Raw genomic sequence first — 15384 nt, forward strand, 5'->3', positions numbered from 1 at the left:
CATCACTTGGTGAAGACAAGTGTTTAGTGTAATACTTTTTATTTTTAATCTTTTCGGACTTTTTAATTGCTTATTTTTAATCGTTTGTCCGTGGTGTCTTGGCATTATTTTACTGTCTATATAAAATAAAAGATTTTCACCATTCATATCTCCACGGTCTATATGGAGACATGTTGGCTACCTGGTCGGGGGTTAAGGGAACGGTTTGGTAAGAGTCTTGCCATTGTTCAGTGTATAGATCCTACAAAGGACATAGGTCAAATTTAGTAGGACCTCCTTCAATACCCACCGATATTGGATGGCAGGGGTCCAAACTCTTTGATCCCCTCATAAGTTAAACTACTATTAAAACTTTAACCCGGCTACTTAGGACTCTATCCCTGCTGACTCAGACTACTTAGCCGAGGGTAACGTCACCTTCAAAAGAGGGGCCTACCACATTATGCATTAATAACTTAATTAATTATCTTTCAATAATCCGACCCTTTAGGATTGTATCCTTGCTGACTCAAACTACTGGGTTGAGGGTAACGTCACCTTCAAGAGAGGGGCCTACTACAATAACTAAGATAATCTCTTAAACAAGTGCAAAAGTACGGAAATAATCAAAGGTTACGCTACACACGAGTCGGATCCAAGTGATTCATCTTGTCTATCTGTTTTTACTTTTATTTTACTTTTCAGCATTTTAGTTAATTTTATTTTTCTAGTTTAAAATCTTTTTCTAACTTTTTGATTTGATTAGACGTTGAGGATAAACCGATACTAAAAGCTCTTGTGTCCTTGGACGACCTTGGTATCTTACCAGTACTATACTACGTCTACGATGGGTGCACTTGCCCATATGTTTGTTTAGTGTTAGTAAATATCGTGTTTTATAAATTTAAAACTTGGCTAAAAAGTGTAAAAGGGCTTAAAATCTACACCTAAAATATAACACACTTCACGCACATCAATAGGCCAACTTAATCATATTACCAAAACGGAGTCACTGTGGGGAGAACCCCAAACTAAATAAAAGGGAGTAATACATACTTCCTAGTCCATTCCAATCAGTGACATTGAATTGAGGCTAAGCATATTAAGGTTAATGATTTCGGGAAATCAAATAACCATGATGCTTTTAATGATTCTTGGGAATCACCTATGTTGGGGAGAAGTAGGGTCGCTTCGAATGGATTTGGGGGGGGCGGGGGGCACAAATCCTAGAGCTCTCGCAGAACCAGGCTAGTGTTCCAGGACCATAATAGGACACGACAATGAGGGGTTGGCCAAAACAGGGAGAGTATTGTGTGAAGTGTATTGTCGTTTACACAAATGGGGGTATGTTCAAGGACATCGCATCTACAAACCGCTAGTAAGCTAAGTATGGTTCACAAAAGAAGGTTCAAAGGCAACAACCTACCTATCTTGCAATACTCAACTGTCGAAGTTTATCGTTGAAAAGTGTAAGGAAAGATCGATTTCCATACATGTGGGGGATATTGTTGGAAATTTGATGAAAATAGCATTTTTCATGTGGGGGTTTGTTGGAAAATTGGTGAAAATAGCATTTTTTCACAAATATAGGAAAATGATTTTTTCCTATTTTGGACTAGAAATAAATATAAGAAAATGAGCGGGTTTTAATATATTTATTTGTGGGTTTGTGTTCAATGTTGGAAGAGCTTTGCAATGAACTAAACCACGTCCAAAACGGAGCTAAGATGAATGAGATATAGATTCTCAAAGTTGGGTGTTTGAAACATTGAAAGCTAAAACAAAATGGAGAGTAGCACCTTGTCCCACATAGGAGGAGAGATGAAACTTAAATGGGTATTTAAGTGGGAACTCTCCATCCTTATTGTTTCATGGAAGCACACACTAAGTGTATTCACGAAGGGTGCGAAGCACCCTAACTCGCACTCGCATGCGCGCGCGCGTGGCGTGGGCGATGAGGCGCAATGTGGAGCTTTGATGGCACACTTTGCACTTCGCCCGCTTGAGAGCCGCCTTTGTATTTTTGACCACGTGCGCGTGGTGGATCACAGAGGCTGCAAGGACCAACTGGTGAAGTGGCGTGCGGGTTCGAAGCGCGTGGCATGGCAGTCCGCGCGCGAGTACACATGGCATGAAGGCGCGCGGTTGCGCGTATGGTGCATGGGCCCTGTGGTGACGTGCGCGGCGCACCAGAGTAAGCCAATACGGCGCGACTGTGTGGTGCGCTCGTATAGGCTCATAAGTGACGTGGCGCACGCGCGCATGGCAGTGAGCCAAAAGGACGCAGCGCGCATGAGCGTGCAGAACTGCGCGCGCACCAGTGTGTATCGCGCGCACGCGCGTAGAAGCTTCCAACATTTAATGACGAAGCAGTTTCAGATCAGCATTCGAAACTGACAAGTCAAACGGTTTTAACAGCGAATTAAGTGACGTATTTAATTGCATTGAAGACGTTTAATGAAATTTAAACCTCTCCTTTAATTCCTTTTGACCGTTTCGAATCAGGAACTGTATAAATACAGCTCCATACCCAACTGCAGAACACACCAGTAACACAACAGCAAATTCACTTTCTCTCTACAGCTTTCTGATCTTCTCCTACTCTCTTCAAGGTAGCCTTCGGGTTGTAGGTCAACTCCGGCAGTACGCTGCTTCGGCTGTTGTACCCTGGGAAACAAAACGAGTACTCCTGGGAGACTCGGAATTTGTTTTAAGGGAAGCGTGTTGAACACGTGCTTCAGTCATCGGATTTTCTGCTTCTACTCCAATTCTTGTATTTGTTTATTTCAGTGGTAATAGTATTTTTATTTTCCAGCTTTCTTTGTATTGTAATCAGTAATAAAAATTTGTTTATTTTATTTATTTACGCGAACGGTTCATACAATTCTAACACGTTTTCATTCGATGGTATAAATTCGAGTTAGTGTACATTTTGATGGCGCTAGGTCATGATACAAAAGTAAGGGTGATACAGTGGTTAAGTGGAACCCTCACTAAACGAACCACCCCGGGTTCGATTCCGTTTCTTTTGTAACCCAATGCTTATATAGGTTACATAGAGTTAGATCGGATATGTCGAAATACGCGTTTTCATATAATTAATGATCACATAACATGCCGACAACTATAAACAGCTAAGACGTCGCCGCTACAACGCGCAACCTAGGGCAGCAATCTAGTACATTATATATAGCATAGGTGATACGAGTTAATGACAAGCAACTTTCATCGCCTTTAAATGAACAAACAATTTACATGATGTGTTATGGATCTAACACTATACAACGCTTTTTATTAGGAAAATAAAAAACAATTGTATTTTGAAAAACTATAATGTTATTTAGAAAAACTAAAGAGGGTCATGCACGGTAATTTCTTAACGTCAAGGAATCAAAGTTTTATTTTCGGCAGGATCAGATTTACTATTTAAAATGAGGTGAAAAGTCCCGCCTAGGATCCGAGTACTCCCCGAGTACTCGCTAAAAGGTCTGTTGCCGAGGCCCGAGTATTGTTTGCCTAGGCCAGTTACTCTCCGAGTAATCTCCGTCTAGGCCGAGTACTCTCAAATCCACTAGTGAGCGCCTAGCGACTTTTGCAACCATGGTTGCGATACAACTTGTTAGTTGTTTACATGCTACTCTAAATTTTCTGTAATCAAATTAAAGGCATGATAATGGTGTATATTTTGAAATATTGCTTATGAAACTTGGACGTAAATTAATGAGGACCATATATGTAATTCAGGACCATATCGCAAGTTGATGTGGAAAAAGGAAAGATGGGATTCAAACAAGAAGTAAAGGTCCATTATGAAAAAAGACAGCGTATTCAACTCTATATTTATTAATTTCTTTTTTATTGGGTTTGATCAAATAGAAAACCAGATCACCTGTTCATGGCCATTTTAGTCTACTAGAATTACATTAGAGATTTAGAGAACCCATATGCCAAAAACACATTTGTGAATTCGTGTATCACCTTTGGTTCTCATAATTTTTTTTCTATTTATTGTACAAATGAAGAAACTTCTTGGTTTATGTGAGAAAAATTTATAATAACAAAACTAAATGTAAATATGTGTAACAATTGTATTCTAATTCGATATAATGACTAAAAAACTAAAGCTAAACAATGACAATACATTGTTTTAGGTATAAAAGCTAGGTACATTTATCTTGATTCTTGATACAACATTGTTCGAAATGCAATAACTGCAATAATAACGAGGATACCATTAGGCTTCGTATATAAACTTTATCATAGTCTTACCCAAGGTTCCAATTGCAAATAAACAGTGAACAATAAAAATCAAATAACTTTACTAGGAGGCTTGAGCACGTGCGAATAATAAGAGAATATAAACAATATTCGACTTTCAGATAGAGTACTCATAAAGTTGTTTCGAGATTTAGGCCAAGTTATTCTTAAATTCGAATGTATTTCAACCACAATATTCCTGCTACTCAGTCTTAATTCCGTTATCACGTTACACCAAATTTAATTTACGTAACTTTCATTTAATTATTGAAAACACATAAATGAGCATCTTCGGGTGACAAATAACAAAACAAAGAAAAAAGATAAGGAATAAGAACGAAACGGTCTATTCGTCATCGTAACCGAGATCTTCCTCAACCTTCTCGGCAGCATCTTCGGCTATTTGATCTTCCACATAATCAACACCCTCAGCTATGGCCAACCCACCCAACAAACCGGCCGCCGCACCGACCGCCAGTCCGGTCCCCATCCCATACTTACTCTTCTTCTCCTCCGCAGCATACCCGTACGATGGTTGACCACCGTACCCACCCTGCCCATATTGAGGTGGAGGTGCACCGTATGGGGAATACGGATACCCTGATGGCGGAGCTGTGTAGGGATAATTTCCCCCGTATGGTGGTGGGGCAGGGTGGTACTGCGGTGGGGGTACACCATACGGAGGAGCATAGTAGGGATCCGGCGCATGATAGCGCGGTTCCCTAACAGACACTTTCACCTCCACCTTCCCATGGGGTCGGCCAGAGGGGCGTTTCAGTTTTAGACTGTCAGTAAACGCCTCTCCGATGCCGACCTCATCAACGACGTCCTTGAGTTTAAGCTTGGCGGAGCCGATCAACGGCTTCGTGTCCTCCGCCGCGTTGGCGTGGACGATGTCGATGTAGAGAGTGGAATCCTCTATCGGGTCATTCAGAGGGATGACGAGGGTTTGATCCCATATGGGCGACTCGTCTCCCTCCTCATCGACCCGTGTAGAGCATTTATTTTTGGGGTCTACCCAAACTACGGCATACGGCTTGAGAGGGCCGTGCCGCCAGTTGATGTTTTTAAGATTTTTGGCAGAGGAAATCGTGATCTCTAGTTCGTAACGCGCAGCCATGATCTGCCGGTGAATGATCAGAGATTAGTGGTGGTTACGAATGAAATGTTACGGTGGAGGATGGAAGGTATAAATAGTAGTTGCACGTTTGGATGGTTTAAAGAAGGATCTCGAGGATAATGCTTCTAGTGAGCATAATTGCTGTGTCATTTACGATTATGCCCTTTACATGAGAAGAGAACTAGAACTAATTTTTTTATTTGGGATTGATTTTTAATAAACTTTGACTTGTTTAAATATATTCCACACTCGTAATTTAACCAGTTTCGTTACTAATTTTTAAATTCTTTTCACACAACCTTATTTCGTTTGTGAACATCTCTATAAGCGAAATCAAGTGAAAAGTAAGTCTATATCTATAATAAATTATACGAAAAAAGATTTGCAAAGAAAGTTACAAGTGTCATTTGTTTGTTACATTAGTTAGTAGAAATTATTATTGATAAATAATGAATTCATTAAATTAAGTGACCTTATTTCAACATTATTATTATTTATTTACTTTTTATTATTTATTTACTAAATTTTACCTTTTTATTTTTTATTTACTTTTGTTGATTATCGATTTACAATTATTTCTAAATGGCAAATCTTATCGCTTATTTCATTTTCTAAGGTTTGAACATAAGATATACTATCTAAAAAAATATGTCTCTACTTGTTGTCAACGTTTAAACATAAGCCCTTCTAAAACACATGTATCAAATTGGCAGATTTTGAGTTATTTATATAAGATTTGTGTAACGATTAGTGTAAATTTGTTTTTATATAATTGCTTGTGGGCCGGTCGTTTGTGCTTTCCGGTTTGGGGTTGCCGTGTTTTAATGAAGTTCGCCTTTAAAAAAAAATTATGTAAGATTTGTACAAAAAGGAAGTCAATATTTATATAATTTGTACAAAAAAGAAGTCAAAATTATTTGTACAAAAAAGAAATCAAAATTTTTATAAGATTTGTACAAAAAAGAAATCAAAAGTGGTTGTTGGGTCTACCTAGGGAAGTGCGGTTTGGCCACGGCCTGGACGCGGCATTAACCTTGCCTCACTTAAAACTAAAAGATGATTTTATTTAGGGTAATATTATATTCGTTTATTCCTTATGTTCTTTATATATTTTATTAAGATTACATGACATGATAATATATGTTAATGATTTTTCCTTAAATTCTTTTTACATATGTTATTATATACTGTCCGAAAGATAATTTGACCAAGATGCATAATTTCACTTTTTAACACCATATATGTGATTGTAACAGGGAATTATGATAATGTGCTCTTGAGCATGAAGCAACATGTAGCACCTGGTTATTAAGGAGCAGGGGCGGTTTTATCTTTGTGGGTGGGCGGCTGCACCTTTTGAAAAAAGAATTTTTAGTGGTATTTTTCGCGAAACATCCCGACTGCATCCTTTGGAAATTTCCGACCGCACCCATTGGAATTTTTCGTTCACACCCCTTAGGAAAAAAATGTTAGGAATTTATATAAAAAAAAAATTGTGAACACGGATTGAAACCCGATTAAATTATGTAAACAAGTTAGCCCACTAACTCATTTGATAAAAACTTAAATTCAATCCATCAAGCCCAATAACTTAATACCCATTCAAGCCCAACCCAACTACTAGTTTTGTTAAACAAAATCAGTCCACATAATAAAAAAAAAAAAAAAAAAAACAAATCGCTGCCACTTGCCAGCGACTCCTGCCATCCATATGCCTCACTTCGGCGCCCAGCAACAGCATAATTCTGTCCAGCGACTGCAAAATTCCGGCTGTTAATTCAGGCCGCCCCAGACAGGTACATGTTTTGTTTTTTTTTATTTTTTTTTATTTTGATGTTTACGTGGTTTTGTTCAAGAGTTATGAGATAATAGGATTTTAGGATGGGTTAAAAAAGTTTAACTGTTTATAGGATGGGTTTGTTGTTTCTTAATCTCTTATTGATTATATGATTCTAGAAACAGATTTATATATGTATATATATATATACTAGGTTAGAACCCCGTTTATTACATGGGCTGAATAAATATAATTTTATATATTAAATAAAAAACAATATACTTTTAGAAACCTCATTTATTACATGTGTTAAGTAAATATAATTTTGTATATTAAATAATAAAAAGTTATATCTTTAAGAACCTCGTTTATTGTGCGGTTTGAATAAATGTAATTTTGTATACCAAACAATAAAAAAAAGTTATATTTAAAGAAAAAAAAACCCCTGTATTCACGGGTGGAAGAAACGTTATTTTATATACTAAATAATAAAAAGAGTTATATTTTAAAAAAAATCTGTGTACTGTATGGGTTGAATAAATCTAATTTTATATAGCAAATAATAAAAAAAATGTTATATCTTTAAAACCATGTGTATTATACATGTTTATCTATTGTTAAAAAAAAAATTTCTAAATCAAAATCGATTTTTTTATTATTTTTTAAATTTGGTTGATACTATTTTAAATTTTTGATTTGATTAATAAGTTGTTTAATATAATTTCTCATAGTTAACAATAATAACATTAACAATAAATAATATGTATGTTTATCTACTGTTAAGTGAAACAATATTAATTAACGTTAAAAAAAACTTTAAAACTAATACACTTTTCAAAATAAAGTTTATATTAATAATAAAAAATAAAGTTATATTAGTGAAATTTATTTTGTTAGGTTAGAATCAAATACATAGTCTTCTAAAAATAAGAAGTTGTGGGAAGAGTATCAAACGGACTCCGATTGACCTCATTCGAGCGACATTGGAACCGTAATTCGACGATATGAGATTGTGAATTTTCGCTTTTTGGTTTTTTAACTTGTAGATATTAGAATTTTTGTTTAGATCTACGTGTCTTTTTATTTAACATGGTGTGTTTTCTATATTTATATCATTGTGTCTTTTTACCTCAACATTGTGTTATATTTTGTGATTCATTGTGTCTTTGTTCCCTTCTCATTTTTAGGATACTTTGTATGATAACATTAGCCTTATTTTTGTTATACTACAATTATTTGTATAAACTTAGGATTCTTAAATTAACCATACTTGAGCTTGTAAGATCATACGGAGTAGGCGTGGAAAAGTGGTGTGGAAGCCTCTCCACGCCAGGCACACCAGCCTGTGGGTGGCGTAAGGAGGGGCGGGGGGAAGGGGCAGAAGATTTTCAATAGGGTGGAGGAATTGTGCAGTGTGAGATGGCGGATTTTGATTGGTGAGTGTTGTTTGAGTTAGTTTTAATTAATTGATTTTTTTTAAATAAAAAAGTCACTTTCACCCCAACACCACCCTGTGTTTTTTTACCGCGCTCCCTTACTATGTGGCAGCCACCTGACGCTTGTTACCCCTCTTCATGCCCTCCCACTCCGTATAATCTAAAATTAATATAGTCTAAAACTAATACACTATATGTGGGTTGAATATTTAGAACAATATCATCATCATCATACTCAGTTAATCCCACCAATAGCAAAGCAAAGGTAGGATCTGAGGAGGGTAAGATGTAGAAAGCCTTACCTCTACCCCGTAGGAATAGAGAGGCTGCTTCCAGTGAGACCCCCGGCGCGATAGTAGTTTTGCATCAAGCCTTGGACATAAGGCACATAACACTCAGCACTCGGGACAAAGACCGATTAGTGAATGTACCATTTTGTCTCTCAGCTATCAACACCACCACATGATGCAAAATTAACCGTCCTCAGCTTTTAACATTATTTTCATGAAGTTAGTAAAATAACGTTAAAATTCGTGCACTTTCACTTTTGCCCCCTGATGGCCCACACATATATACATTAAATGCGCATATTTAGAACAATATGATAAATCTAATTTAATATAATTTATAATAAAGGATTTCAATTAATGTTTTCACCTTCAAATTTTCTTTTAGTTATATTATGTTTTATTTTTTAGTAACTAATAAGTGAAAATCACTTAAATTTAGAATTTAAATTTATTTTTTTGTCTGATTAAATTATATCCTTTGGGTGTGTAAACGAATATCAGGTTTAGTTTATTCATTGTTTTTTGTTAGTTTTTAATCACTAAATATTAAGTTTATGTCAATAATTTAGAGTTGATAAGATTTATATTTATTTAATTAATATTTAATAATTTAAATTAAATAATAATTATCTACAATTAAGGATTGTCTAGAATAGTGACAAGTGTCTCTCAATTGGTTTCTTTTATTATATAGTATAGATACATTTGTTAAAAATGTTTAAAAGTTTATATGTTTTTAGAGTAAACTGCCATTTTGGTCCCTGAGGTTTGGCCATTTTTACCACTTTAGTCCAAATTTCAAACCTTTTGCCATTTTGGTCCTTGTGGTTTCGTTTTTTTTTTTCCATTTTGGTCCAAATTTCAAATTTTGCCAGATTCCCCAACTTAAAACCTTCTATTTTGTCTTTATCCTCAAGGGCATTTTTGTTGGAACTTTTGAGATCGTTCATACTTGTACTGGATTAGTTTTATAATAGTTTGTAGCTTGTTTTATAGTCTAGGGGCTTATTTTGTAATTTCATGAAACTAGCAAACCTGACTTGGTGTAGTTAAGATTCTAGCATAATTATAATTATGCTGGCAAATCAGGTCCTATATAAACTCAAGCATTGTAGCCCTAGCCAAGCTTTTGGCTCTTTGGTGAATGAAGTGTTGTTTACATTAAATCTCTTGATATTGTGCTCAAATCAGATCTCCAAGGTGCTTTATTGATTTATATACGTGTTTGGATTCAATACAACACTTGTTGTATTCATCAATCCATTAGCTTCATCTTCATTCTGGATTGTTCTTAACTTTTTCATAGTTCAAACACTTAATCAATAGGTGTTTTGGACTAAAACAACCAACCACTGTGATCCAGATTGATATTGGGATCTACAATTTGGTATCATAGCCATAGTGCTCTTGGTTGTTGTGTTCTTGTTAAGATTTTTCAAAGTTTTGAAGGTTTTTCAAAGTTTCAAGGTTTTTCAAATTTTTGGACTTAAAATGGATTGATTTGGTGTGTTTAATCGATAGGTTGTTGTTAATATGTGATTAGGGACTCATTTTGGACATAAAAATGCATCAAAACATGGTTTTGAGTCGTTTTTGTGTGATTAGAGGGTTTTAGTTCGTGTTAAACCCTCTGGTCAGCGAAATTAACTTGAATACAGCGAAGAATTTTTGAAGCCAGCGAACTTAATTTTGAATATAGCGATGACATTCTTGAATATAGCGAACAATTTTTGAAGAACATCGCATAATCATTAATTTCGCCGACCAAAACTCGACCAAAATTATCAATTGCCGGTGAAATAGTGCCAAGTGACCCTTTTAGCGAAATTATCGAAGGCGACTTCGAGAACAGTGATATACAACCACAGCGTTCTTATCACGGTATATGGAGAAATTAGCCAATCTAACGTGTGCGCTATTTGTATCAGCGGAATTAGCTTGTTCGCTCGTGCAGGATATCTTTGTGTACCGGCGAAGATAGGAGACCAGCGAAGATTCCGTCGAAATTGGTCCTGTTTCTTTCATCTCAGTCAGATCTCCGGCGAGTTTACCATATTTACCGGCAAAATAGTTCTCCAGCAGTCCTATCAGCGAAATTAACCTCTGATCAGCTTTCCTTTGTCAAAAACAAGCCAAGATGTCGTTGAATCAGCTAAGTCCAATTGCTCAAGTGGAGCTTGAGACCGGAACCACTACTAGGCCACCAAAGTTGAAAGGAGCTAAAGATTTCAGTACTTGGAAGACTCGTATCCAGTCGTTCTTCGAATACACAGAATACAATCTGTGGCTCTCAGTCACCGCTGGACCTCACATTCCAACGGTGGTTCGAGGAGATGCGGTAGTCACTAACAATGAGGCCACAACCTTCACTGACGAAGACAAGGCCCTAATCCAACGTGATTGTCGTACACATGCCGCCTTAACCATGGCTCTGTCAACTGATGACTGCAACATGTTTGAAGAACACCGAACTGCAAATGCACTCTGGAATGCATTGATTGAGTATTATGAGGGAAATGAAGAGCAAATTGAAAGCAATAGAGACATGGTGCCGAAGCAATACGACATGTTTTGTGGAGTTCGTGGAGAAAGTCTTTCCGATCATATCAGTCGCTTTCTGAATATGATGACCAAAATGAAGAAGGCAGGAAATCCTGTCACAAACCATGCTGCTATAAAGAAGCTGCTGGACTCACTCCCTAAGGAATGGAGTTTGCAATGCATGATGATCAAGAAGGATTTCCTCAATAATCCAAATCCTGTCACTCTGTCCGACTTAATTAACACTCTAAGAGCTTTTGAAATGGATGTCAATAAACGAGAAATGAACACTGCTGGCTACACTCCAAAGACCAATCAAACTTCTGCTGGAATGAAGAATGTGGCATTCCTTGCTTCAGGTGGCATCAGTCAACAAGCTTCTGACATGATCTATGCTAACGCTTCCGCAAGCGCATCAAAAGCTCCACAACTTAGTGAAAAGACTGTCACGGTTGGTGATACACAAGCGTTGAAAGTGTCTACGGAAAACGTGGCACTTTTTAACATGTTTCTGAGTATCTATGAAGCTTTAATGTTAGGAGAGCTCAAGAAGGAGATGTTCACTGCTGAAGACATGTATCAGGTTGATCCAGATGACATGGAGGAAATGGATTTGAAATGGCAGATGGCCATGATCACTCTAAGGTTGAAGAAATTTCAGGACAAGACCGGGAAGCGTTTGGGTCTTGGAAAGGCTGGTTTTGACGAATCCAAACTTAGATGTTACAACTGTAAGAATCTGGGTCACTTCAAGCGTGACTGCCCCTTGTTGAAAGAAGGAAACATTGAAGCTACTCCTGCTGTAAAACAAATCACTATCGAAGAAAACAAAAACAACACTTCTCCTAACACACTAAAAGCTTTAGTCATTGAAGATTATGATTGGAGTGAGGAAATTGCTGAAGCCAAGGAACAAGTCAACAAAGCTCTTATGGCAAAGATCTCAAGCGCGTCCTCATCAAAGCAGTTTGAGAAACCGACAGCTGGAATTCGAAAAGGTGACAACATTACTGACAAGGGTCTGAAAAGCATTCTCACCTCCCCGGAGCCTGAGAAAGAAAAGAATTATGAAGAAGCTAAGGAGCATGTTCCTAAGGAGTCATCTGACCAGAAGAAAGACAAAGAAAAAGTCTCAGCCGCAGCAATGAAAACAGAATCTTCGAAAGAAAAAGCTGACAAAGACTTGGTAAATAGTATTCCACATAGCTTTAAAGTAAAGTTATGCACACCAGCATGCGTTGATGTCGTGGCACATTACAAGTCTCTAAATCTAGAATTTGAGAGACAAAAAGACAAAGCTTTAAAATTTAACAAAGAGCTTAAACAGAACGAGGCCGCATATCAGAGAAAGTTGAATTCAACTTTAGCTGAAATGCAAACTTTAAAAGAATTTGTGTTTAGAAAAGATTTTATCATTAACGATCTCACAGATAGACTAGAAAAAGCTTTGAATGAAAAAAATAAATTGCAAATTATCATAGACAAGTGGAATGTCAGTCAAAAGGCCTTTACTGACATCAAAAACTGCCAACAACCAACGTTTGAAAAAGACGGGATCTGGTATAAGGATAGGCAAGGAAACGAAAGAAAACTTTTCTTTCCACCACATAGCAAAAACTATGTGCCTATGCCAACTCCTCATCCCGACAAAGATTTTATTGATGAAAAGGTCTCTGTTGATGAAAACGATTATTTTTAAAACGAAACAACCGCTAATATCTCTAAAAGTGATGCAGATCCAATTGTGTGTAAAGAAGATGTGTGCGATGAGGATGGCGAATGCGGCGGTTCAAAAATAGGAATAGGATATTCAGGCGACAGTTATTCCACTGTTAACTGGTTCGCCTGGAACTGCTCTAAGAAAAAACAATATTCGGGATGAATGTAATAATTTAGTTAGGACGAATGACTGTAATGGCCATGTGCCTAAATTTAAATCTTCGGATGACTGTAAGGGCCATGTGCCTACATTTAAGACCCGTGATCGTGAACATGCTATGTTTGAATGTCGTGATTTAAATTTTGCATTTTGTAATGATAAAAATGTTTGTGAATCTCCTGTATTTGTGCCAGAATCGAAAAAGAAAAGCTTTGGAAAATTCCTCATCGAGGAAATTCCAGAATTTAGTCCATCTCGAACAGGTATGACAGATTCGGGAAAGAAAGTCGCTGTAGATCACAGCAATGAAGACTCAAGCATTGCTGCCTCAGAAAAGGAAAAAGAGACTTCAAGTCCTGATTGTGAGCAAAAATTAGAAACCTCAAGTGAAGATCAAACAACAGATGGTGAAAGCTTTGAATTTTCAAATGAAGAGACCTCGGAAACTTCAAGTGAAGATCAAACAACAAATGATGAAAGCTCTGACGCTTCAAACGAAGGAACAAGGTCAAGTGAAGATCAGACAACAGAAGGTGAGAGCTCCGAAAATTCAAGCAATGAAACAATTGAAGATCAAGATTCAGAAAGTTCAAGTGAGGATCAAAGCTGCAGTGATTCAAGCTAAGAAGCAAGTGAAGAATTAAAGTCTAATGAATATCAAACATCAAAAAGCTCATCAGATTCCGACAGCGATGAAGAATGCTTAGAAGATGAAAGCCGAGTTGACAAGAAAATGAAGAAAGCAGAAAGCTCAAGACACTCATCACATATATCATCTTCTAACACCAAAAGGCCCAGACGTAAACGATGCTTTCGCTGTGGTCATTTAGGACATACAACGAAACATTGTAAAAACAAGAACTTTTCTAAACCAGAATATGATTTTGTTAAGAACTTCACAGATCAACTTGATTATCTTAAGAAGTCTGTTAAAAATCTGGTCAATTCAACAGCTTATTTTTGGAAGCAAAAGGAGGATATCGTGGGACAGAACCACGATAGATCCAAAGTAAAGCAAATCTGGGTTCCTAAACCAAACTAATTTGTGTATATTCTTGTATTTCAGAATAAACTCCAGAAATGGCTTTGTATGCTCATGGAATATATCTGGCATGTCGACATCGAATGTTCAAGACACATTACAGGCTTGAAGGAACTTCTGAAGAACTTTCGTTTTATTGATGGTGATTTCGTGTCATTCGCTGGAGACGAGAAGGGAGGGAAGATAGTTGGAATAGGAGATGTGGTGTCTGAAGCCCTCATGTTGGAAAATGTCAACTATGTTCCAGAATTGTGCTATAATCTCATGAGTGTATCACAAGTCTGTGATAAAGGAATATCTGTGCTTTTCAACGATATCGAATGCTTATTTCTCAAGCCTGAATATGTAGTTCCGGCAGAAATGATCATGGTCACTGCTCCAAGACAAAACAACACATACGTGCTCAACATGAAAAATGCCAAGACAAATGACAACTTAACATGTTTGATCTTAAAGGCTTCAGAATCGGAGTCGCTGCTTTGGCACAGGCTATTGGGGCATGTAAATTTCAAAAATATGAATAAGCTCTCTAAGTTAAACTTAGTGTAACACCTCTAAAATTCATGTCCAATATTATATCGACACGTGTCATGGATTTAAAACGTGTAAAGGATTGAATTAGAGGGACTAAAGTTGACAAATAGGGAATCTATGTGTGTAAAAGGATTTAAAATGTCAACAATGAGTAAATATATCTTTCAACAACCTTACAAGATGTTTATACCCTTAAACGAATAAATCATGGATCATACGAAGCTAATTGTGAAAGAAAGTGAGGAATTACAAACTACAGGGGCTAAATGTGTCAACATGTTTAAAGTATACCTCTGAGTGATCTTTAAGCGGACCTGAAGCTTTGTAATGATAAATTATACTCACAAGAATGCGTGCTAAAAATTTCACAAGGTTTCGATTAAGTATGAGAAAGTTATGACAATATTCGTATACGAGGGGTTAAAAGCGTCAATATTGAAATTTAAGACTTTTCGGTGAACGTATGAATAACCGGGGACTTAACAAAGTTGGTTTATAACTTGGAGTCCTGAAAAGTCAAGTTTGGGGG

At 36.8% G+C, this 15384-nt stretch overlaps 2 protein-coding genes across 2 annotated transcripts; one reads left to right on the top strand and one right to left on the bottom strand.

The window, feature by feature from the left end:
* Positions 1 to 4418: 4418 nt before the first annotated feature.
* LOC110915711 (protein SRC2 homolog) lies at positions 4419 to 5488 on the bottom strand. Its single transcript, XM_022160442.2, has one exon. It carries the CDS (start codon positions 5354 to 5356, stop codon positions 4583 to 4585), a length of 774 nt encoding a protein of 257 aa, XP_022016134.1. The 5' UTR covers positions 5357 to 5488; the 3' UTR covers positions 4419 to 4582.
* Positions 5489 to 10996: 5508 nt separating this feature from the next.
* LOC110919358 lies at positions 10997 to 14870 on the top strand. The gene is made up of 6 exons (XM_022163632.1): positions 10997 to 11264; positions 11382 to 12586; positions 12882 to 12960; positions 13474 to 13872; positions 13960 to 14288; positions 14346 to 14870. The coding sequence occupies exons 1-6, from the start codon at positions 10997 to 10999 to the stop codon at positions 14868 to 14870; spliced, it is 2805 nt and encodes a 934-aa protein (XP_022019324.1).
* The last annotated feature ends 514 nt before the right edge of the window (positions 14871 to 15384 follow it).

Source organism: Helianthus annuus, chromosome 16 (genome assembly GCF_002127325.2).
Source record: "Helianthus annuus cultivar XRQ/B chromosome 16, HanXRQr2.0-SUNRISE, whole genome shotgun sequence".
NCBI classification, from domain to species: Eukaryota; Viridiplantae; Streptophyta; class Magnoliopsida; order Asterales; family Asteraceae; genus Helianthus; species Helianthus annuus.